At 47.0% G+C, this 24,969-nt stretch overlaps 1 protein-coding gene across 2 annotated transcripts in view; it reads left to right on the forward strand.

Moving 5' to 3' along the window:
* The first annotated feature begins 6,945 nt into the window (after positions 1-6,945).
* Positions 6,946-24,969, forward strand: part of NYX (nyctalopin) — a 29,356-nt gene continuing 11,332 nt past the window's right edge. The window contains exons 1-2 of one of the 2 annotated variants that reach the window (XM_057301111.1): positions 6,946-7,119; positions 7,452-7,529. In XM_057301111.1, the coding sequence (XP_057157094.1) occupies positions 7,493-7,529 (37 nt within the window). In that variant the 5' untranslated portion in view covers positions 6,946-7,119; positions 7,452-7,492. Of the gene's footprint in view, positions 7,530-24,969 lie in introns of both variants that reach the window. The other variant, XM_057301110.1, reaches the window with a different exon arrangement.

The raw sequence follows: 24,969 nt of genomic DNA on the forward strand, positions 1-24,969 counted from the left end.
ATTGTAAGTACAAATGAATGAATGACCTGAATGCACACTTCACAAAAGAGGGGGTTTGAATGGCCAACAGGCTTATGTAAAGTTGCTCGATGTCATTAATCATCAGGGAGTTGCAAAGTAAAACCACGATGCAATACCACTTCACACCCACCAGAATGGCTCAAATTAAAAAAGACAATACCAAGTGTTGACAAGTATATAGAATAACCAACACTCCTATACACGGTTGCTGGGAGTGTACATTGGTACAATCATGTTGGAAAGCTGTTTGGCAGTATCTATTCCACTCCTGGGCATACACCCAAGAGAAATTCATGTACTTGAATATTCATAGCAGCACTGTTCCTAATAGCCCCAAACTGAAAACTATTCCAATGCGTGTCAGCAGTAGAATGGAGCGAGAAATATGGATAGTCACACAATAGAATATGCAGGTGTCAGCATTCTATGGCCTGCAGGCCAAATCCAGCCTGCTGCCTGTGTTTTGTAAATAAAGTTTTATTGGAACACAGCTGCACTCATTTGTTTATGTATTGTCTATGACTGCTGTCACCCTACAATTGCAGGGTTAAATAGTTGTGCTAGAAATCACATGTCCCACAAGCCTGAAATATTTACCATCTGGCCTTGAACAGAAAAAGTTTGCTGACCTGGGCTATGTAGCAATGAGAATGAATGAACTACAACTACATGCAATAACTGAATGAATCTCACAAACAGATTGTTGAGGGGGAAAAAAAAAAGCCAGATCCACAATCGTACGTGTTGTATGATTCAATTTACATAAAGCACAAAACCAGGTGAAACTATTCGGTGCCGTGAAAAGTCAGGATAGTGACTACCCTTGGGGAGGTAGTGTCTGAAATAGGGCATGGCGCAATGGTAATGTTCTATTTCTTGTTCTGGGTGTTGTGAACAATCACCAGGCCAGGCGAGGTGGCTCACACCTGTAATCCCAGCACTTTGGGAGGCCATGGTGGGCGGATCACTTGAGGCCGGGAGTTCGAGCCCAGCCTGGACAACATGATGAAACCCCGTCTCTACTAACAATACAAAAATTAGCCGGGTGTGGTGGCGCACTCCTGTAGTCCCAGCTACTCGGGAGGTTGAGGCAGGAGAATCTCTTGAACCTGGGAAGTGGAGGCTGCAGTGAGCTGAGATCGCAACACTGCACTCCAGCCTGGGCGACAGAGTGAGACTCTGTCTCAAAAAAACAAAAAACGAAAACAAAAACAAAAAACCACAAAACACACACACATTCACAAACAATAACTGGCCAGGCACGGTGGCTCACGCCCTTAATCCCAGCACTTTGGGAGGCCGAGGCAGGTGGATCACCAGGTCAGGAGTTCAAAACCAGCCTGGCCAAGATGGTGAAACCCCATCTCTACCAAAAATACCACGCCCGGCCCTTGGTGTAACTTTTATTGAAAAAAAAATCCAAGTGTAAGTGGATACGCGAAGTTTAAACCCATATTGTTCAAGGGTCAACTGTATCGGGAAATGGAGAGACCTACTTTGTTTTTTGTTTGACATCTGCTGCAATGGGAGAGAAACCTACTTTGGATGCAATGTAAAGAACGATGATTTCAGAAGAGGCCCCAGGAAGGTGTATTTGTGGGCAGTGGGCAGAGCTTGTTGGTGAGCTAACCCTTCAATTACAGGTGGCAAACAGGCCATGCGCACTACGCGGCCTGGTCAGGAGGACACGGCATTGGGAGACCTTCCCCAGGGTGTGACCTTTGGCAGGTTAGGTCCCCACCCTGGCATCCCTTCCAGCCCGGGCATTCTGCGACTCCAGGTGCGTGAGGAACGTTTCTGGCACCAGGCACGCCCTGGGACTTTCCCCAGCCCTGGCCCCCGCCCCCACCGAGTAGGTGCGGGTGCCGCGGCCGGGAGCAGACAGAGGCCCCGGGGCGCCCCACCCCGACTCCCGAACCTCGGTGCCCTCTGGCGGCCACGCTGGGCAGGACCGGGCTCATCGGGGGCGTGGCTCGCCCCGGAGGCTCCGCCCCTTCTCCCCAGGGTGGGGCCGGGGTGGTGGTTACCGGCAGAGGCTGCAGAGGTTTCGCAAGGACGTGACCTTTATGGGAAACAAAAAACACTGTGTCACGCACGGTTGCCAGCCGGGGCCAGCGAGCTGAACTAGTTTTCTGAAGCCCGCGGAGGGAGGAGCCAGAGCGGAAACGTCCAGCCCAGTGACTCGCTGCCTACTGCCCCTCCAGGACCGCGGCGGCGCGCCCTGAGCCCCGGGGCACCAGATGGGGCGCGAGCCCGCACCCAACTGTGTCCGGGCCTGCCGTTGGGGTGACGTCACTGTCACTACACTGGGAGTCAGTGGAATGAGGGCACTCTCGCCTCTCTTCCTCCTTCCTCCAATTCCAGAAATGAGGCCCGGGAGCCCAGGCTGATCCAATCCAACCCCACTGAGCTGGGGTTTGGATTGGAAGGGCGGATGTGAAACGACAGAAGTAGGATAGTTTGCGAATAAAGAACAAGGGAGTTGGGTGCTTTAGCCACAGAATAGGTTCAGCCAAGGTCATTTAGAGGTGCCCAGCAAGAGGGGAGTGGCTACCCCTCCCCCATCCTGATCTGAGGCATGCAGTGGGGACGTCGGGGGTGGCCACAGGGGCTGTGTGTGTCCTTATTAGGACCCGAGAAAAACCCAGGGACTGGGAGGCAGGAGGACAGGGTACCCACTGGGTCCCAGCTCCACCTTCATATGTCACTCTGGGGAGCAGGTCACTTAACCTCTCTGGGCCTCAGTTTCCTCACTTGAAGAATGAGGGGTCTGGACAAGATTATGGAATATGTTTCGAGTACAATCAGGCCTAGGAACTGAAAGTCCCTGTCCTGACACCATCCAGTAAGTCAGAGAAAAAGGAAGGGTAAGAGGCCAAGGCTGTCACTCACCCGGTTCTCTTTCTATAGCTCCCTTACAAATTCTCACATGGGCTTCAATTCCCTTCAGCAAACAATTGTGCACTTCCGCCTGTGTGCCAAACCCAGGCTTGGGCCCAGCTTTGTGGGGCCTGGGGCAAGAGTACGCACGGAGGACCACACACTGTATGTCTGAATATTTAAAGCTACACATCAAGCTAACAAACTGTTAAATAAAACATGTTCTATCCTCCTATCTGAGCAGATATACCTTCATAACAATCTGGAAGGTCAAATTCAAGTTTGCAATTCTTGCATTCCTCAGCATTCTGGGCTAGGGTGTGATGGCACAGAGAATGGCCCCAGCTCAAGGCCATGGCGTAGCTTCCCTCTATTCCCAGGCCGGATCCATCCCATGCTATAGCGGATCTTTCCCACACACGTCCTCATATCCAAGCTCTGTCCCCTTCTCTGCAACTGTCTACCCCCTAAAGGATCACCTCTCGAGTACGCACATTGGTGAGACCATCCACCTTCAGGAGACTGGACCTAGAGAAGTGGGTTCAGAACCTGTTGGGCAGTGAATTCCCAGGTCGCAGGTATCCAGAACGTGGTTCTGGGTGGGTAAGTGTCTTGGCCTCAATGACTCCTTGCCCTGTGTCTCCCTGCCTCTTGCCCTGTCTGAAGGCAACACCAGCCAGACATTGTGGGGGTGCAGACTTGGATCAAGCACAGCCCCTCCAAGGAGGCCAGCCATCCAAACACTATGAACTTTGGGTGCAGTGGCTCAGGCCTGGAGTGGTGGCTCATGCCTGTAATCCCAGCACTTTGGGAGGCTGAGGCGGGCGGATCACTTGAGGTCAGGAGTTTGAGGCCAGCCTGGACAATATGGTGAAACCCCATCTCTACTAAAAATACAAAAATTAACCGGACATGGTGGCGCGTGCCTGTAATCCCAGCTACTCCGGAGGCTGAGGCAGGAGAATTGTTTGAACCCGGGAGGCGGAGGTTGCTGTGAGCCGATAGCGCACCACTGCACTCCAGCCTGGGCAGCAGAGCAAGACTCAGTTTCAAAACAAACAAACAAACAAACAAACAAACAAACAAACAAACAAACACTGTGAACTTCGAGGCAGATGCCTGCAAGTGAGAAAGGAGGGCACTGGAAGGGGATTCATTTCTTAGAGGTGGTAGCGCTTATGCTAAGCATAGCAGGCAGATTGAGATTTCAGCAGGTGGAGAAGTGGGGAAAGAAAGCAAAGCAAAGGCCCAGGAAGGGCTACCCAGGGTTGGGGTGTCTGTGAATTGTCACTACAGGGCAGAAAGGCTGGAGGGCAAATCTGTGTCCTCCAGATAGCAGGCAAAGCCTCCAGTAGTCGCCGGCTGTCTTAATTAATCGGTAATTCTTACCAATTCCAAGGTGGGGAAGCCCAGCCAAAACGGCGAAACCCCATCTCTGCTAAAAACACAAAAATTAGCCAGGCATGGTGGCCGGCACCTGTAGTTCCAGCTACTTGGGAGGCTGAGGCAGGAGAATGGCTTGAACCCAGGAGGTGGAGGCTGGCAAAATCATGCATCTTGGGCCATCACTATTTCTCAAGGTCACTTACACACCCCTTCTCCCTCCTCCAGCTCCTTTTATGGGCTACCAACTGCATGATGAGTGAGAGCTAGCATGGGTACAAAACCACCCCAGGAGGGCCAGGTACAGTGGCTCACGCCTGTAATACCAACATTTTGGGAGGCTGAGGCCAGTGGATCATTTGATGTTGGGAGTTCGAGACCAACCTGGCTAGCATGGTGAAACCTCATCTTTACTAAAAATACAAAAAAAATTAGCCGGGTGTGGTGGTACTCACCTGTAGTCCCAGCTACTCAGGAGGCTGAGGCAGGAGAATTGCTTGAACCCGGGAGGCAGAGGTTGCAGTGGGCCGAGATCACGCCACTGCACTCCAGCCTGAGGGACAGAGTAAGGCTCCGTCTCAAAAACAAAAACAAAAACAAAAAAATCCCTCCCCCAGCAGCCCACGAGTGGCTGGAGTAGGCTCTGAAAGGGCCGGCCTTTCTCCTGTCTTGAGCTTTAAGTTTCTCCCAGGGGAAGTCAGTCAATCACATTTCCTGTAACAACCCTGGGCCACCTGCTTTTCTCCCTGCAGCAAGGTTTTGATTAAGGGCTGCTCATCCTCCCAAGTCGGTGGTACCAGCTCACCTGGTGGATGAGCTCCTTCCTTTTTATGCCAAGAGTCTCTGATGCCTCCTTATTTTCCACTTGGGAGAAATGTTTCAGTTCACAGGTGGAGAAGAAGGTCTTCCTTAGTGGGATCCCAGTGCCAGAGCACCAGGCCCACTGGCCTGGAGAAGATTGAAGGCAAGGTTGGCCCAATAAGCTGCGAACAAAGGTTGTGGGTGCAGACAGGTTGGCTCTTACAGTCGAGATTCAGCCTCTGGACTGCTGCTGGGGGAGTGGGGGCTTCGTTGGGCTAAGGCTTGGCGTGATGGCTACAGGGACACCTCCGACACTGGTGGTCACAATGAGAGGGCTGCCCACTGCTCTCATCTAATAAGCGGGGTGAGTCCAACACTGGGGATAGAGATGTCATTTGAGAGGCCTCCCCCACCCACATCCCTACCCCATCCCTAGTATTCTCTTCTTTCCAGCAGGTTAGACAAGTTCAGCCACATTCTGGCTTTCAAGGCTCAAATGGAAGAAAACAAAAATTCCCCAGGGCACGGTGGCCTGAGATGTCTAGATTCACATCCAGAACCCTTTCTGTGGGAAGGGAACTCCTGGCTTCCTCTCATCAGCACTGGCTCACCAAGTCCTGCGTGGCCAGAACTTGGCAGGTTGCCATGGATACCTGGAAGTGCTGTCCCAGCAGACAGCAGAGGCTGGCTGGGGCCAGGAGAATGTGGGGGCACCTGAACTGCTGGCCAGAAGGGCTAGATAAACAGGCCCCCCTGCCACCCTCATTTTGATCAGACCCCCTCCACCAGTCTCCTAAAACAGGGCTTTCCAAACTTTACCGGGCACAGGAATCCCCCTCTCCGCCGACCTAGTTAAAATGCAGATGCTGGCCGCGCGCGGTGGTTCACGCCTGTAATCCCAGCACTCTGGGAGGCCGAGGCGGGTGGATCACAAGGTCAAGAGGTCAAGACCATCCTGGTCAACATGGTGAAACCCCGTCTCTACTAAAAATACAAAAAATTAGCTGGGCATGGTGTAGTCCCAGCTACTCAGGAAGCTGAGGCAGGGGAATCGCTTGAACCCAGAAGGTGGAGGTTGCAGTGAGCCAAGATTGTGCCACTGCACTCCAGCCTGGGCGACAGAGTGAGACTCCATCTCAAAAAAAAAAAAAAAAAAAAAAAAGCAGTTGCTGATTCAACAGGTCTGGGGCGGGGGGTAGAAGGCGCTGAGATTCTGTTTTCCTAACGAGCTCTCAGGTACTGCTTCTGGTCCACCAGCCACACTGAGTAGCCAGGGCCTAAACTGAGTCCTGGTGGGCTTCAGAAACCTCAGCCAGATTCTGAAGGTCCCATTCCTGGACCCACTGCCTTAGGCCACCACTACCAGCCCTAACCCCAATGGGAACCTCTTGCCTTCTTGTAGTGGAAGGACTCTCCAGTCCGTTTTTGTATCATTCACCATCAACCACTTCAAAGAAAGGAAATCAGCAGCCTGCATTTTGGGGAAACATTTTAAGCTGTCCTGTCCCTTCTCCAGCTCTCCAAGTTATATAATGTGTCCTTGTTGAAAATGCTGATAATGCTGTTTGGGTGGCAGGAAGCCAATTTCAGGCTACATATTGCTTGGGGCTGGGGCTGGGGTCAGGGAACGGGGCAGGGTCTGGGGAAGGTTTAAGGAGAGAAAGGGGCCAGGCAGATGGAGAGAGGACAGGAGGGCCAGGGTGGTCAAGGCCCAGGGATAAAGCCGATTGGTATGTCAGCAAAATCTGTCACTGGCTTTAGTGATTCGAAAGGCAGACACATTCTTTCATCTCTGTTAATCCTCATCTGATACAGAGGATTTTCCTGCCATTAAATCTGGAGAAAGAAAAATAAGCACTCAAACCTGCACAAGCAACTATTCCTCTTCACCCCTTTTTCCCGTCCCCCCACCCCCACCTTTACTTCTCTCTCAAACCATTTTTAGCATCTGTGGCTGCCTGACTTGGGAGATGGATGGGCTGAGGGAGTGGAGGGGGACCTCAGAGGAGCAGGACCAGAGAGACTCCCAGGACGGTAAGCAACATTTGAGGACCATTCACTAACGCTTCTCTGCAGGGGTTTCCTCTCCATCCATTTCCTTGCTGGGTTGTCAGTGATGCCATCTGAGTTGCTGTCAGGGCTGTAGCCTGACAAAGGGTTTCCTAATAGATCCAAGCTGTCCATTTGCGGGGAGCTTCTGATTGCCTGTTGTTACTGGTTTCTCTTAGCCCAACACCAGGGTCATTAAGAAGGAAGGAATGTGAGGAAGAAAGAAAGGCAGGGCATTCAGGAAGAAGTGTGGAGGCATGGGAGGGTTCTCATGGGGCCCTCCTGGGCACTGGGTGACCTGTCCTTTCTCCCCTCAGGTAGGGATCCCACGGCTGGGTGGTCCTAAGCCACTGGGTGGATGAAAGGCCGAGGGATGTTGGTCCTGCTTCTGCATGGTGAGTTCTCCTGCCGGTGGGTGCAGGGGTTGGGAAGAGGGGTGGAAGCCACAGAGCTTCTGCCCAAAGAGTCTTTAAAGTGGCTTCTGGGACAGCGGTATCTGGACACTTCTGATCAGGTTTCACTGACCCTGTGATCGTGGGGGAGGGGATAGAGAAAGCAAGAAAACAGCAGGTGGTGGGGATTTTTGTTTGCTAAAAACAAAACTCCTGAGCCGAATGTATATGAAATAGTCCTCTTGGTGATTTTCTTATTCTAATTTCAGATATGAATTCATTGGTGTGATAACCAAAAGCTACAGTGCTACAGTGTTTTTTTGTTTTGTTTTGTTTTTGGAGACGGAGTCTCGCTCTGTCACCCAGGCTGGAGTACAGTGGGGCAATCTCGGCACACTGCAAGCTCCGCCTCCCGGGTTCACGCCATTCTCCTGCCTCAGCCTCCCGAGTAGCTGGGAGTACAGGTGCCCGCCACCACGCCTGGCTAATTTTTTGTATTTTTAGTAGAGACGGGGTTTCACCATGTTAGCCAGGATGGTCTCGATCTCCTGACCTCGTGATCTGCCCGCCTCGGCCTCCCAAAGTGCTGGGATTACAGGCGTGAGCCACCGTACAGTGGTTTTTTCTTTTCTTTTCTTTTTTTTGAGACAGAGTCTCACTCTCGCCCAAGCTGGGGTGCAGTGGCATGGATCTTGGCTCACTGCAACCTCCGCCTCCCGGGTTCAAGTGATTCTCGTGCCTCAGCCTCCTGAGTAGCTGGAACTAGAGGCACCTGCCACCACGCCCAGCTAATTTTTTGTATTGTTAGTAAAGACGGGGTTTCGCCATATTGCCCAGGCTGGTCTTGAACTCCTGACCTCAGGTGATCTGCCTGTCTCGGCCTCCCAAAGTGCTGGGATTGCACGCATGAACCACCGTGCCCGGCCTACAGTGGTTTCTAATCACATTATTTTAAGCTCATTTAGTTAAAAACAAAAGTCCCTTTAAAAAACCACCTTCCTAAAGGAAAAAGAAAAAATGAAAATGCCTTGGAATTATAGGATTATGGATATTGAAGTTATTTTTCAAAGTTTCTTGCTCTGTTATGTGCACTTTAATATACCAAGAAGACTCATTATGAAATATTTTCCCTGGCTCTAGCTGTTCCAATCTGACTGAGATAGCCCAAGGAAAAATCCTTTAAATTCTTCAGTAAATGATTCTACACAAAGAATCTGTTTTTTTCTGACCCTCAAGTGAATTTAATTATTTGAGATATGATGATCTATGTGATAGACCTCTGTATGCGATGCTGATAGAGAACATTTTACCAGATCATCTAAAACAGGAGTAATGGAGTTTTCTTCCTCTTTATTCCACCTTTTCAAAAACCGGAACTTGCTCTGTTCAGTCAACCAACAGGCATACACTGTGTGCCTTCAAAACGCTCGAGAGATATTTATGAGGGATATAATAGCATGCTCTTTGTCCTTGAGAAAATTCTTTTATAAGAGATTCAATAAATCAGCAATAAAAATAATTGGAGCAAGGCACGTGGAACACTGTGATAAATAGGACATGACTTCCTACCTCGAGGAGGTTCTAAAGAACAGAGGTTGATATTTATATAATTACTAACAGTCAACTTCTTGCCATTCCTCCTACCTTGAAAAAAAAATGAAACTTGATTGACTCATTGGGGCACAATGTTTGCTTCCAACAGCCAGTATCATTTTAAACGTGCACCAAAAGCTCTACCGTTCCTCACAGAAAGCAGACAGTATTCATAGCCTGCACACTTCAAAACAGGAACTGTCCCTGCTACAGAAACCCGAAATATATCCAGACTTCTTGTGACAAGTTGGAGAGCTCAGCGGTGACATCATTTGCTAACAATAGATACACTTAAAATTAATGACCATCTCCACATCCCCTGGCACTTTAATTTAAAACACACTCTAGCAAGCACAGAGAATATTTCTCTGACTGCGAGTCACAAGCAATACGGACAATATGTTCCCGAGAAGCAGGCAGGGATAGTGCTCTACCTCCTTGGCCAGAAAAAAAATGACTAAGTGAGCCTCACAAAACAACACCTTGGAGAAATCAGAAGTGGCTCGCAGCAGGGAAATTTGGGGCAAGAGAAATTCTCCTCTGGACACACAGGGCTCCTGGAAGTGCCCCACTTCTCAGATGCATAAGTGCAAATACCTCCACCTCCTCCCCCCATGTTAACCCCTGGGGTCTTCCCGCTGTTCACAGCATAATATCTGAACCCCTTAACTTCCTTTACAGGGTCTTTCACATGTGACTTCCTCTACACTGAGTCTTCAAAGAGAGTCAGGGGTTGTGTGTTTGTGTTTTTTGTGTGTGTTTCTTTTGAGACAGGGTCTCGCTCTGTTGCCCAGGCTGGAGTGCAGTGGCATGATCTCGGCTCACTGCAACCTCTGCCTCCCAGGTTCAAGTGATTCTCGTGCCTCAGTCTCCAGAGTAGCTGGGATGCGCCACCACCACACCTGGTTAATTTTTGTATGTTTAGTAGTGATGGGGTTTCACCATGTTGGCCAGGCTGGTCTTGAACTCATGGCCTCAAGTGATCTGCCTGCCTTGGCCTTCCAAAGTGCTGGGATTACAGGTGTGAGCCACCGTGCCCCACCAAGATTTGCATTTTAAAGGAAGTCTATAGGAAAATAAAATCACAATGAGGTGCCACTCACACAACTAGAATGGCTACATTTTTTTTTTTTTTGAGACAGGGTCTCACTCTGTCGACCAGGCTGAAGTGCAGTGGTACTATCTCGACTCACTGCAACCTCTGCCTCCTGGGTTCAAGTGATTCTCATGCCTCAGCCTCCTGAGTAGCTGGGATTGCTGGCGTGAGCCACCACACCTGGCTAATATATATATATATATATATATATATTTTTTTTTTTTTTTTTGGCATTTTTAGTAGAGAGGGGGTTTCGCCATGTTGGCCAGGCTGGTCTTGAACTCCTGACCTCAAGTGATCTGCCCACCTCGGCCTCCCAAAGTGCTGGGATTACAGGTGTGAGCCACCACGCCCAGCCATAATTTTTGCATTTTTAGTAGAGATGGGGTTTTGCCATGTTGGCCAGGCTGGTCTCAAACTCCTGTCCTCAAGTGACAGGCTCAAGTGAGGCTGCCTCGGCCTCCCAAAGTGCTGGGATTAGAGGTGTGAGCCACAATGCCCAGCCAAGAATGGCTACAATTTAAAACACTGACAACACCAAATGTTGGTGAGAATGTGGAGTAACTGGAACTCCCATACATTGCTGCTGGGAATGTATAATGGTGCAACCATTTTGAAGAACTGTTTGGTAGTTTTTTAGAAAGTGAAATACATACTTATCATATAACTCAGCCATCCCACTCCTAGATAAATGAGAAACAAAAACACATGTCACAGCTTTAGTCACGATAGGCTGAAACTAGAAGCAATGGAAATGTCCATCAACAGGTGAGTGAATAAACAAATTGAGGCACCTCTATCCAGGGAAATACTGCTCAGCAATAGAAAGGAATGATCAACTGATATTCATGACCACATGGATGAACTTTACAGAAGGTTGTGCAAAATAAGCATTTGATTTCATTTCCTTTTGACACAGAGTCTTGCTCTGTTGTCCAGGCTGGAGTGCAGTGGCATGATCTTGGCTCACTGCAACCTCTGCCTCCCGGGTTCATGTGATTCTCGTGCCTCAGCCTCCTGAGTAGCTGGGATTACAGGTGCCCCCCACCATGCTCTGCTAATTTTTGTATTTTTAATAGGCATGGGGTTTTGTCATGTTGGCCAGGCTGTTTTCGAACTCCTGACCTCAGGTGATCCACCTGTCTCGGCCTCCCAAAGTGCTGGGATTGCATGCGTGAGCCACTGCACCCAACCTTGATTTCATTTCTGTAAAGTTCTAAAACAGGCAAAACTAATCTATAGTTCAGAAAGCAGGTCAGTGGTTGCCTGGAGCCAGGGGTGGGAAAAGGACTGAAGTCAAAGGAGCCTGAGGAAACTTTCTGGGTGGTAGAAATGTTTTAAGTCTTTTTGCTGTTGCTGTTGTTGTTGTTGTTGTTCTGAGACAGGGTCTTGCTCTGTTGCCCAGGCTGGAGTGTAGTGGTGCGATTATGGCTCACTGCAGCCTCAACCTCCTGGGCTCAAAGGATCCTCCCACCTCAGCTTCCCGAGTAGCTGGGACTAAATGTGCACCACCATGCCTGGCTAATTTTTGTTTTTTGTTGTAGAGATGGGGTTTCGCCATGTTGCCCTGGCTGGTCTTGAACTCGTGACCTCAAGCAATTCTCCTGCCTCGGCCTCCCAAAGTGCTGGGTGCCCAGCCAGAAATGTTCTAAGTCTTGATTGGGGTGGTGGTTACACAGGCATGTGTACATTTATTATACTTACTGAACTGCACGCTTAAAATGGGCACATTTTATTGTAAGTAAAGTATACCTTAATCAACTTGATTTAAAAGAAAAAATGAAGGCTGGAGGGAGAGAGTGGCTGTACCAGAAGCAGAAAAAATGCTTCACTGTCCACAGTCAGGCACTGTGGTATATCAGGCAACATGTATGTGAGATTCATCAACGTTATTATGTGGATTAGAGTAGTTTTTCCTTTTGAATGCCTAGTAATATTCATTTGTACAGATTGACTGGTTAGTTTATCCATTCCCCTATTGTCGGGTGTTTGTTTCCAGTTTGAGGTGATTGTTAATATTTAGGCCCGGAGGCCTTTCTGGGGCCTTGCGTTCTTCTCCTTAGATGGGACAGATGTTCATCTTCAAGTTTCACCAGGCCTGCGAGGCTACCAGCACACCACCCCTCTGGAAACATTGATTTCTCCATCCCTTATGACTCACGTTAGCCAGCAAAACTGCAGCTCGAATCCTTTCTTTCCTGTCACAAAAGGTACCTGCATGGGGTGAAAACCAAGTTCTGGGGTCACAGGAGGCCAGAGGCCACAGCATGGTCTCCGCCTCCGCACTTCTGTTTCCTCCAGCCAGTCTTGTTTTGAAGATCCAGCATTGGGTTTTGGTCCGAGGAGCCACTTGGTAGCATTTGCCAAGAATGGAAGGAGAGTGATTTCTAGAGCCAAGGTAGCTAAATAGATTTTGCTGAAACCAGAAATTTGACCATGTTTTCCTTTGCTATTTTTGGTTTCATAAGGCTCAAGTTCTTTTAAAACAATGAGAATAAAGAAACATTCCAATCTCAGTCTGTGGTTGGAAACACCAAGTAGCTGTTCTCCTAGCAAACCTCAAGGTGGGAAAGCACATATTTGAAAAGCCGAGGGCTTAGGAAAGAGAAACTGCTCAGATGGTCTGCATTAGACCTCATTATGCGGGTGCCTGAGGCTGGCCATCCCTGCCTCCTTGCAGCTCGGGGGCTGGCCAGGACACCCGATAGGGACACACAAGCAGGGAGCCATTTCTGGTGTTTATTTTCCCAGATTCAGGGACGCCTTGTAACATTTTTAAAAAACTGAAGGAAAATTCACACAAGATAAAATTAACCATTAACTATCTTATTTTCTTCTTCTTCTTCTTCTTTTTTTTTTTTTTTTGAGATAGAGTCTTGCTCTGTCGCCCAGGCTGGAGTGCAGTGGTGCGATCTCTGCTCACTGCAACCTCCGCCTCTCAGGTTCAAGCTATTCTCATGCCTCAGCCTCCCGAGTAGCTGGGACTACAGGCATGCACCACCATGCCCAGCTAATTTTTATATTTTTAGTAGAGACAGGGTTTTGCCATGTTGGCCAGGCTTGTCTCAAACTCCTGACCTCAGGTGATCCACCCGCCTTGGCCTCCCAAAGTGCTGGGATTACAGGCATGAGCCACCACACCCAGCCCATTAACCCAGCCCATTAACCATCTTAAAGTGTACAATTTGGTGGCATCTAGCACATTGTCAATGTTGTGCAACCATCGCCTCTACCTAGTCTCCCCAAAAGCAAACCCAATGTCTATTAAGCAGTCACTCCCCATTCTTCCCTCTCCTCAGCCCCTGACAGCCATTAATCTACTTTGTGTCTTTATGGATTGGCATATTCAGGACATTTCCTATAAAGGGAATCATAAAGTATGTGGCATTGTATGACTGGCTTCCGTCACTCAGCATGTTTCAGAGGTCCATCCATGTTGTAGCATGTGTCAGTCCTTCATTCCTTTTTTTGTTTGTTTTTGAGACAGGGTCTCGCTTTGTCACCCAAGCTGGTGTGCAGTGGCAAGATCACAGCTCACTGCAGCCTGGACCTCCCAGGCTCAAGAGATTCTCCTGCCTCAACCCCCCAAGTAGCTGGGACTACAGGCACACTCCACCAAGCCCAGCTAATTTTTATATTTTTAGTAGAGATGGGGTTTCACCATGTTGCCAAGGCTGGTCTTGAACCCCTGGACTCAAGCAATCTGCCTGCCTTGGCCTCTCAAAGTGTTGGGATTATAGGCGTGAGCCACCGTGCCAGGCCTTCATTCCTTTTTAAGGCCAAATAATATTCCGTTGTATAGTTATGCCACATTTGCTTATCCATCCATTCGCTGATGGACATTTGTTGTTTCTACCTTGGGCTGTTGTGAATAATGCTGCTGTGAACGTGCATGTGCAACTGTCTCTTTGAGACCTTGCTGTCAATTCCTTTAGGCATATGCCTAGGCATGGAATTGCTAGGTCATATAGTAACTCTACATTACACTTTGTAACTCTTTATATCACACAGATGAATCCCATTTTTATAAAATTGGTGCATCTAGACCTTTGATTTTTGACTTTGGCTGCATATGGTAATCACCTGTGGAGCTTTAAACATACCAATGCCTGATCCCACCCCTGAAGATTCTGATGTAATTGATCTGATGTATGGCCTGGGCACTGTGAGTTTTCAAAGCTCCACAAGGTGATTCTAATGTTCAGCCCTGGAAATGAACCATCCTAGACTCCAGACTCCTCTTTACAGCCTATCCCTAGTAATAGCTTCAGTATTCTGACAACTGGTGTCTTGCTTTCCATTCTAGGGCAGATTTCCACATGGTCCCTTTTTTTTTTGAGATGGAGTCTCACTCTGTCGCCCAGGCTGGAGTGCAGTGGCGTGATCTCAGCTCACTGCAACCTCCGCCTCCTGGGTTCAAGCAATTCCTCTGCCTCAGCCTCCGGAGTAGTTGGGACTACAGGTGCATGCCACCATGCCTGAATAATTTTTTGTATTTTCAGTAGAGACGGGGTTCACCATATTGGCCAGGCTGGTCTTGAACTCCTTACCTTGTGATCCACCTGCCTCAGCCTCCCAAAGTGCTGGGATTACAGGTGTGAGCCACTGCGCCCGGCTGATCCTTTTTTTTTAAGATGGGCTCTCACTCTGTCACCTAGGCTGGAGCGCAGTGGCACAGGCACAGCTCACTGTAGCCTCGACCTCCTTGGCTCAAGCAATCCTCCCACCTCAGCCTTCCAAGTAGCTAGGAGTACAGGTGTGCATCACCACGCCTGGCTAATTTTTGTATTTTTTGTAGAAATGAGGTCTTGTCATGTTGCCCAGTCTCATCCTGAACTTCCGGGCTCAAGTGATCTTCCCACCTTGGCTTCCCAAAGTGCTGGGATCACAGGCATGAGCCACTGCACCTGGCCTCCACATGGTCTTTGAAGGATTTGTGCCTTAGTGAGGTTTAATCCTGTGACAAGAATGGTTCATAAGAGCCCACAACTAGCTTGGGCCAGTGTTTTCACAGCTGTGTCAAGCAACGAGACACATCTGTCCCCCAAAACTGTCTACAAATTACAGATGAGGAAACTGAGAGACAGAGGTTGTCTGAGGTTTTTGTTTTTTTGTTTTTTTTTTTCTTTTGAGACAGAGTCTCACTCTGTTGCCCAGGCTGGAGTAAAGTGTTGCAATCTCGGCTCACTACAACCTCCGCCTCCTGGATTCAAGTGATTCTCCTGCCTCAGCCTCCTGAGTAGCTGGGATTACAGGCGCCCACCACCATGCCCGGCTAATTTTTTGTGTTTTTAGTGGAGACAGGGTTTCACCGTGTTGGTCAGGCTGGTCTCGAACTCCTGACCTCAGGTGATCTGCCTGCCTCGGCCTCCCAAAGTGCTGGGATTACAGGCATGAGTCACTGCGCCCAGCCTGAGGATTTTTTTTTTTTTTAAAGCAGTATGACAGAACAGGGATGAGAGTGTCCTCAGAGTTTATGAGAGAACTAGGTCAAGAGGCTGTGCCCTCGGGGTGAGTATTTTAAGACAGAATGTTCTGGAAAGCCTTGCATGTGAATCCCGGGGTGATGACAGAGGCTGGCTGAGTAGGGACCTGTCATGAGCCCAGGGCAGTCCTGCTACATTTATTTCTCATCTTCCCCTCCCTACCTCAGACTGGGGAAAAAAAGCACTGAAGCCTTTTTCTGATTTCCAGATGGATCCTTCCCCAAAATACCGGTGCAAGAAGAGAAATTGCTAAGCAACTGCCAAATGAGTTTCACCTTCTCTTTTCACAAACTGTAATCTTTATTTTTAATGTGGTAAATGTTTTTCTGGCCAAGGTATTCCCATGGAACCCAGCTCTGAATAGCCAAGGAGATTCGTTTTTGGAATGATCACTGCTGATTCTGGGAGAGGCTATTTTTTCATTTGGATTCAGCAAAACCAGGGATGTCCTAAACAGTGTTTGATTTGATGTTATGTATTTCCTGTCAGCGAATGGGGAGCAGTTTCCTTTTGGTTGAGGGGTGCTGCATGGTCCTGAATTTGAGTTGTTTTCTCTGCCAAGGTGAAGAGGTCACTGGCTGGGTGCGGTGGCTCATGCCTGTAATCCCAGCACTTTGGGAGGCTGAGGAGAGCGGATCACTTGACTAGGCGGTTCAAGACCAGCCTGGTCAACATGGTGGAACCCCGTTTCTACTAAAAATACAAAAATTAGTTGGGCGTGATGGTGCGTGCCAGTAGTCCCAGCTACTTGGGAGACTAGGCAGGAGAATCGCTTGAACCCGGGAGGCAGAGGTTGCAGTGAGCTGAGATCCTGCCATTGCATCACGTGGTTCTTCAGGAAAAGGAGGAGAGGCCAGGAAGAGGGAGATGGTTCTAGAGAGATTAAGGGAGCCTGTCTGATTCAGGATATTGCTCAGGACTCTTGTTGCAAAGCATCTACTCTAGGTCATTGAAGGCAAGAAGGAGTTTACTTAGGGACATTAGGTATTCTCAGGCTTCCTACTAGAGGCCACACTGCCCAGAGCAATGCCTAAACCAGGAAGTGCGCAGCTCCAGCAAAAATCCTGTGGCCACTGCCATTGGTGGCCATACCTGGCAGCTCCAGGGAATCATGTTGGGTACTGGGTGCCAGAAATGCAAGCCTAAAAGCCTCTGCCATCATTCTGGCCAGACATTGGTTTCTGCCTGGTGCCTACTTCTGAATCCAAGTCTTACTGGGTGTTTGATTGACAAAGCTATGTCACATGCCTGAGCCCTAACTGTAAAGGGAGTTGAGAAAGAGAGTTTCCGGCTTCCATCTTGAGGAGGCAGGACGTATGATGTTGGAAATTCTCTAAATGTAGAAAGAGTGCTTAAAAGGTACTCAGGAGCCAGAACACATGCTATGGTCTGAATGTTTCTGACCCCCATTCCCCACCCAATTCATATATTGAACCCAACTCCTCAAGATGATGGTATTAGGAGGTGGCGCCTTTAGGAGGGGATTAGGTCCTAAGAGTGGAGCCCTCATGAATGGAATTAGTGCCCTCATAAAAGAGGCCTCAGAGGCCAGGTGTGGTGGTTCATGCCTGTAATCCCAGCACTTTGGGAGGCTGAGGCGGGTGGATCACCTGAGCTCAGGAGTTCACACCAGCATGGGCAACATGGTGAAACCCCATCTCTATTAAAAATACAAAATTACCTGGGCATGGTGGCGCATGCCTGTAATCCCAGCTACTCGGGACGCTGAGGCAGGAGAATCGCTTGAACCCGGGAGGCGGAGGTTGCAGTGAGCCGAGATCGTGCCATTGCACTCCAGGCTTGGGCAACAAGAATGAAACTCCATCTCAAAAACAAACAAACAAACAAAAAAGGCCTCAGAGAGCTCCCTTGCCCTTTCTACCACGTGAGAACACAGTGAGAAGACAACTGTCTATGAACCAAGAAGTGGGCCCTTGGCAGACGCAGAATCTGCCTTGCTCTTGGATTTTCCAGCCTCCAGAACTGTGAGAAATCAATTTCTGTTGTTTGTAAGCCACCGAGTCTACGGTAGTGTGTTATGGCAGCCTGAACTGATTAAGACAATACACCAGCTTCTTCACCTTGCCCTTGGCTCCTGCTCCCTCCTAACTTTGACCTGCACATGGCTTTGGTACAAACTCCAGCCCCAAAGCTAGACAGGTTGGTGCTCACATCACCTTACTGACTAGTTATTCACTGCCTATTCCATTTTCACGGAAAAAGAATGAATCTGATTAGCTCTGTTTAGGTCAAAGTGTTCAACTGCGGTGCAAACAGCTGTGGTTGGGAGGAGATGGCAGAGACACATGGGGCTCTGAGTAGGGTATTTTTTTCTTAGAGGCAGTGGCTGGCAACACCTGCTGTCAGACCGTGGAAAATGAAAGCTACAAGGGCTCTCAAAGACCAGGATGTGCAGTGTCTTAGTCTATTTCGTGCTGCTGTAACAATACTAGAGACTGGGCAATTTATAAAGAACAGATATTTATATCTTACATTTCTGGAGGTTGGGAAGTCCAGGATTGAGGGGCTCACATCAAGTAAAAGCCTTCCTGCGGCGCCATCCCATGGTGGAAGGTGGAAGTGTGAGAGAGCAAGATGGGGCTGAACCTGCTTTTATTACAAATCTACTTTTGCAATAATAACATTAATTCATTCATGAGAGCAGAGGCCTCACGACCTAACCACCTCTTAAAGAGCCCACCTCTCAACACTACTGCAGTGGGGTTTAAGTCTCCAACACGTGAACTTAGGAGGACATATTCAAACCATAGTATGCAGTTTCTTCAATTTACAGTTAAAGCAATGAAAGCTCAGAAAGGCTAGGTGTGTGGGGTGGGAGATAGTACAGTATAGTGAAAAACAAACAAAGGTTGGCATCATTTAACCGTCCTGAACCTCAGTTTCCTCTTTCATGAGAAGAGAAGAATAATCCTTATCTTGCATGGCTGTCATATTAAATGGAATAATGTCTATGGCAAGCTTAGCCCTGAGCAAATTCTTTTTGAGACGGAGTCTCACTCTATTGCCCAGGCTGGAGTGCAGTTGTATGATCTTGGCTCACTGCAGCCTCTGCCACTCGGGTTCAAGTGATTCTCCTACCTCAGCCCCTCTCCCACTGAGTAGCTGGGACTACAGGTGCGTGCCACCATGCCCAGCTAATTTTTGTATTTTTAGTAGAGATGGGGTTTCACCATGTTGGCCAGGCTGGTCTCAAACTCCTGACCTCAAGTGATCTACCCACCTCAGCCTCCCAAAGTGCTGGGATTACAGGCATGAGCCACCACACCTGGCCCTGAGCAAATTCTTATTAAAAGCTGGTTGTTGGCCAGGCGTAGTGGCTCACGCCTGTAATCCCAGCACTTTGGGAGACCAAAGTGGGCAGATCACTTGAGGTCAGGAGTTTGAGACCAGCCTGGCCAACATGGTGAAACCCCGCCTCTACCAAAAATACACAAAAAATTAGCCAGGTGTGGTGGCAGGTGCCTGTAGTCCCAGCTACTTGGGAGGCTGAGGCAGGAGAATCACTTGAACCCGGCAGGTGGAGGTTGCAGTGAGCTGAGATGGCGCCACTGCACTCCAGCCTGGGCAACAGAGCGAGACTCCGTCTCAAACAACAACAACAAAAACAACAACAAAGTTGGTTGTTTTAAGAGCAAAAGAAACCCATACAATTTAATTAATTTGAGTAGCATTATACGTGTTCATATTACCCAGATAACATATGTTACCACAGTACCTAAACTATGTCCTGTAGATATTTGCTGTCATTTGGGGGTGCTTCCATCTGTAGGTCTTGTTCTGTTGAGCTGCCCCGAGCCACTCCCAGCAGCTCTGTTCTAGGACTGCACATAAATGTCATCATATAGGCTGGGTGTGGTGGCTTACGCCTGTAATCCCAGCACTTTGGGAGGCCGAGGCAGGTGGATCTCCTGAGGTCAGGAGTTCGAGACCAGCCTGACCAACATGGTGAAATTCCATCTCTACTAAAAATACAAAAATTATCTGGGTGTGGTGGTGGGCGCCTGTAATCCCAGCTACTCGGGAGGCTGAGGCAGAAGAATCACTTGAACCCAGGAGGCGGAGGTTGCAGTGAGCCGAGATCACGCCACTGCACTCCAGGCTGGGCAACAGAGCAAGACTCTGTCTTGGGGAAAAAAAAAAGAAAAGAAAAAAGAAAACAAAAAGTCATCGTATGGTATGTTTCTTTTGTGTCAAGTTTCTGTTAACATGTTTTTATTGCTTGTATCAGTAGTTTGTTCCTTTTATTGCTGAGTAGTATTCTACTGTACAAATAAATTATAATTTATTTCTCCATTCTACTGTTGGGTAATTTCTACTTTTTATCAATTATAAATTAGCCTCTATGAACACTCTTCTATAGTCTTTTTGTGGACTTTTTTTTTTTTCATTTCTCTTGGGCAAATAACTAGGAGTGGAATTGCTGAGTCATATGATAGGCATATGTTTAGCTTTAATAGATATTGCCAAAGTTTTACAAAGCTATTGAGCTATTTTACACTCCCATTGACTATGTGAAAGAATCTAGTTGTTCTCCATCCTCATCAACATATGGGGTTATCAGTCTTTTGAATTTTAGCAGAAAATCTCACTGCAGTTTTAATTTGCATTTCTCTGATGGCTAATGATGCTGAGCACCTTTTCATGTGCTTAATGGCCATGTAATATATTCTTTTTCTTTCTTTTTTTTTTTGAGACAAGGTTTCACTTTGTCACCCAGGCTGGAGTGTGGTGGTGCCATCTCAGCTCACTGCAGCCTCTGCCTCCTGGGTTCAAGCGATTCTCCTGCCTCAGCCTCTTGAGTAGCTGGGATTACAGGCACCCGCTATCACATCCGGCTAATTTTTGTATTTTTAGTAGAGACGGGGTTTCGCCATGTTGGCGGGGCTGTTCTTGAACCCCTGACCTCAAGTGATCTGCCCACCTCGGCCTCCCAAAGTGTTGGGATTCCAGGCGTGAGCCACCGCACCCAGCCTATTCTTTTGTTAAGCATTCAAGTCTTTTATCCATTTTTTAAAAATAAATTTTAAAAAATTTTATTCTTTTTCTTTGCTGGCAAAGTGAAAGCAATCACCGATTTTTACTTAGTTGTCTTTTCATTATTCATTTGTAGGAGTTATTTTTACATTCTGTATAGTCATATATATAACACATACATACATACATACAATTCATATTTAAAGTGTATCCTCACGAAACCATCACCGCAATCAAGATAATGAACATATCCATCACCCCCAAGAATCATGCCCCATTATAATCTCTCCCTCCTGCCCTTCTTTGCCTCCCTACTCATCCCCAGGCAACCCCTGATCTTTCTGTTACTATAGATTAGTTTACAGTTTCTAGAATTTTATGTAAGTGGAGTCACACAGTATGTATTCTTTTTTTTTTTTGGTCTGGCTCCTTTCACTCAGAATTATCTATCACGTGATTCATCCATGTTGCAGGTATCAATAGTCATTCCTTTTTTTTTTGGCAATTTTAACATTATTTTTTTCTCTTTCATTTTTTAAAATTTCCATAGGTTTTTGGGGAACAGGAGGTATTTGGTTACATGAGTAAGTTCTTTAGTGGTGATTTGTGATATTTTGGTGCAATCATCACCTGAGCAACAAACACTGAACCCAAATTATAGTCTTTTATCCCTCACCCCCTCCCACCCTTTCCCTCTGAGTCCCCAAAATCCATTGTATCATTCTCATGCCTTTGCATCCTTATAGCTTAGCTCCCACTTATGAGTGAGAATGCATGATATTTGGTTTTCCATTCCTGAGTTACTTCACTTAGAATAATAGTCTCCAGTCCAATCCAGGTTGCTGCGAATGCCATTAATTTATTCCTTTTTATGGCTGAGTAATATTCCGTCATATATATATATATGTGGTATATATATATACCACAGTTTCTTTATCCACTTGTTAACTGATGGGCATTTGGGGTGGTTCCATATTTTTGCAATTGTGAATTGTGCTGCTATAAACGTGCGTGCAAGGATCTTTTTCATATAATGACTTCTTTTCCTCTGAGTAGATACCCAGTAGTGGGATTGCTGGATCAAATGGTAGTTCTACTTTTAGTTCTTTAAGGGATCTCCACACTGTTTTCCATAGTGGTTGTAGTAGTTTACATTCCCACCAGCAGTGTAGAAGTGTTCCCTGTTCACCACATCCATGCCAGCATCTATTATTTTTTGATTTTTTGATTATGGCCATTCTTGCAGGAGTAAGGTGGTTTTGCGTTGTGGTTTTGATTTGCATTTCTCTGATCATTAATGATGTTGAGCATTTTTTCTTTTTTCTTTTTTTCCTGAGACACAGTCTCACTCTGTCGTCCAGGCTGGTGTGCAGTGGTGCGATCTCGGCTCACTGCGACCTCTGCCTCCTGGGTTCAAGCAATTCTCCTGCCTCAGCCTCCTGAGTAGCTGGGATTACAGGCACGGGCCACCACGCCTGGCTAATTTTTGTATTTTTAGTAGAGACGGGGTTTCACTATATTGGCCAGGCTAGTCTTGAACTCCTGACCTCGTGATCCACCTGCCTCGGCCTCCCAAAGTGCTGGGATTACAGGCATGAGCCTCCGTGCCTGGCCAAGCATTTTTTCATGTTTCTTGGCCATTTGTATATCTTCTTTTGTGAATTATCCAATAGTCATTGCTTTTTATTGCTGAGTAATATTCCACTGTATGGCTATATCATTTGTTTGCCCATTCAACTCTTGATGGACGTTTGCACTGTTTCTAGTTTTGGGCTATTAAGAATAAAGCTGCCAAAGTCTTTGTATAGACATACGCTTTTATTTCCCTAGGAGTAGAATGGCTGGATTATAAGGTAGGCATATGTTTAACTTTTAAAGAAACAACCTCATTGTTTCCAATGTGGAAGTCCCATTTTACATTCCACCGGCAGTGTAAGACAGTCCCACCTGTTCCACATGTTCTCCAACACTTGGCACCTGTTTTAGTCCCTTCAGGCTATTGTATCAAAGTTCCATAAAGTGGGTGGCTTATAAGCAACAGAAATGTATTTATCACAATTCTGGAGGCTGGAAGTCCAAGATTGGGGTGCCAGCATGGTTGGGTTCTGGTGATGGCTCTTTCCTGGGCTGCAGGCTGCTGTCTTCTTATAGTATGGCCAGTCTTTCTAATTTTAGCCATTCTAATAGGTGGCTACTTTAATTTGTATCTCCCTAACAACTAATGATGTTGAGCATCTTTTCATGTGCTTATTTATCTTCTGTCTATCTTTTTTTGGTGAAATGTTTCTTCAAATATTTTGCCCATTTATTAATTGGATTATTTTCTTATTGAGTTTTGGGAGTTCTTCATATATTTTAAATACAAGTCTTTAATGAGATATGTGACTTACAAATATTTTCTCACAGTCTATTGCCCGTCTTTTCATTTACTTTGCAGTGCCTTTGAAAGAGAAGAAGTTTTAAATTTTGATGAAGTCTAGTTTATTATTATTATTTTTAGTTTTATGGTTATTGCTTTTTCTTCTTCTCTCTCTCTTTTTTTTTGTCCCAAGAAATCTTTACCTACCTCTAGGTAACAAAGATACTCTCCTGTGTTATCTCCACGAAGCTTTGTAAGTTTTAGCTTTTACCACGAAGCTTTGTAAGTTTTAGCTTTTACATTTAGGTTTACGGTCCATCTAAAATGAATTTTGCGTATGGTGTGAGGTAGGTGTTGAGATTCTTTTTACTTTCCAGGGATTACACTATGCATCCTTGTCGTGGTCTACCTTGAATTAATCTTGTATTGCTTCAAGTATAATGTAAGATCCTTATGAGAGTACAATTCAATTCACCTCCCTTCTCATCCTTCATGTAATTGTTGTCATAGTTTTCATTTACGTGTTTTAAACTCCACAATACATTGTTATTTTTGCTATAAATAGTCACTTGTCTTTTAAGCAATTAAGGTGAGAAATAGTAGTCTCTTTTTTTTTTTTTTTTCTGAGACGGAGTTTTGCTCTTGTTGCCCAGGCTGGAGTGCAGTGGCGCAATCTCGGCTCACTGCAACCTCTGCCTCCTGGGTTCAAGCGATTCTCCTGCCTCAGCCTCCCGAGTGGCTGGGACTACAGGCGCACGCCACCACACCCAGCTAATTTTTGTATTTTTAGTAGAGACGGGGTTTCACCATGTTGGCCAGGGTAGTCTCGATCTCTTGACTAGTGATCTGCCCGCCTCGGCCTCCCAAAGTGCTGGGATTACAGGCATGAGCCACCACGTCCAGCCCAATGCCTGGCTAATTTTTTGTATTTTTAGTAGAGACAGGGTCTCATCATGTTGGCCAGGCTGGTCTTGAACTCCTGACCTCAGGTGATCCACCCCCCCATCGGCCTCCCAAAGTGCTGGGATTACAGGGGTGAGCCACCGTGCCGGCCAGTAGTCTTTTACATTTAGTAACATACTTACCATTTCCATCGCTCTTTATTCCTTCTTGTAGACCTAATTTTCATCTACCAGCATTTTCTTTCAGACTGAAGAATGTCTTCATTTCCTGTGCAGAAGATCTGCTGGAGAAGAATTTTCTCAGATTTTGTTTACCTGAAAATATCTCTATTGCCCTTCATTTCTGAAGATATTTTTACTGGAGAGAGAGAGAATTCTAGGTTGCCAAATTTTGCTTTTCATTCAGCGCTTAAAGAGCACTAATCCCATTCTTTTTTTTTTTTTTTTAAAACAAGGTCTGGCTCTGTGGCCCAGGCAGGAATTCAGTGGCATGATCTCCACTTACTGCAACCTCTGTCTCCTGGGCTTAAGCGATCCTCCCACCTCAGCCTCCCAAGTAGCTGGGACTACAGGCACATGCCACCACACATAGCTAATTTTTGTGTAGAGACAGGGTTTCGCCATGTTGCCCAGGCTGGTCTCAAACTCCTGGGCTCAAGCGATCCACCCACCTCGGCCTCCGAAAGTGCTAGGATTACAGGCATGGGCCACTGTGCCCAGCCACTAATCCCATTCTTGATCATCCACTCTCCTGACCTAAGTACCTCTCAAAGTCTCCATCTCCTAATACCATCACTTTGGGGGTTAGGATTTCAACACATAAATTTGGAAGGCGGACATAAACATTCAGACCATAACTGTGATTATCTTTTACTGTTTTTTACTCTATGTAATATGTCTTTTTGTTTTGGATACTTATAAGAATTTTCTATCTTTGGCTATGATGGGCCGTGCGTGTGTGTGTGTGTGTGTGTGTGTGTGTGTGTGTTTTATGTTACTTGGGGCTTGCTAA

Source organism: Pan paniscus, chromosome X (genome assembly GCF_029289425.2).
Source record: "Pan paniscus chromosome X, NHGRI_mPanPan1-v2.0_pri, whole genome shotgun sequence".
Taxonomy (NCBI): domain Eukaryota; kingdom Metazoa; phylum Chordata; class Mammalia; order Primates; family Hominidae; genus Pan; species Pan paniscus.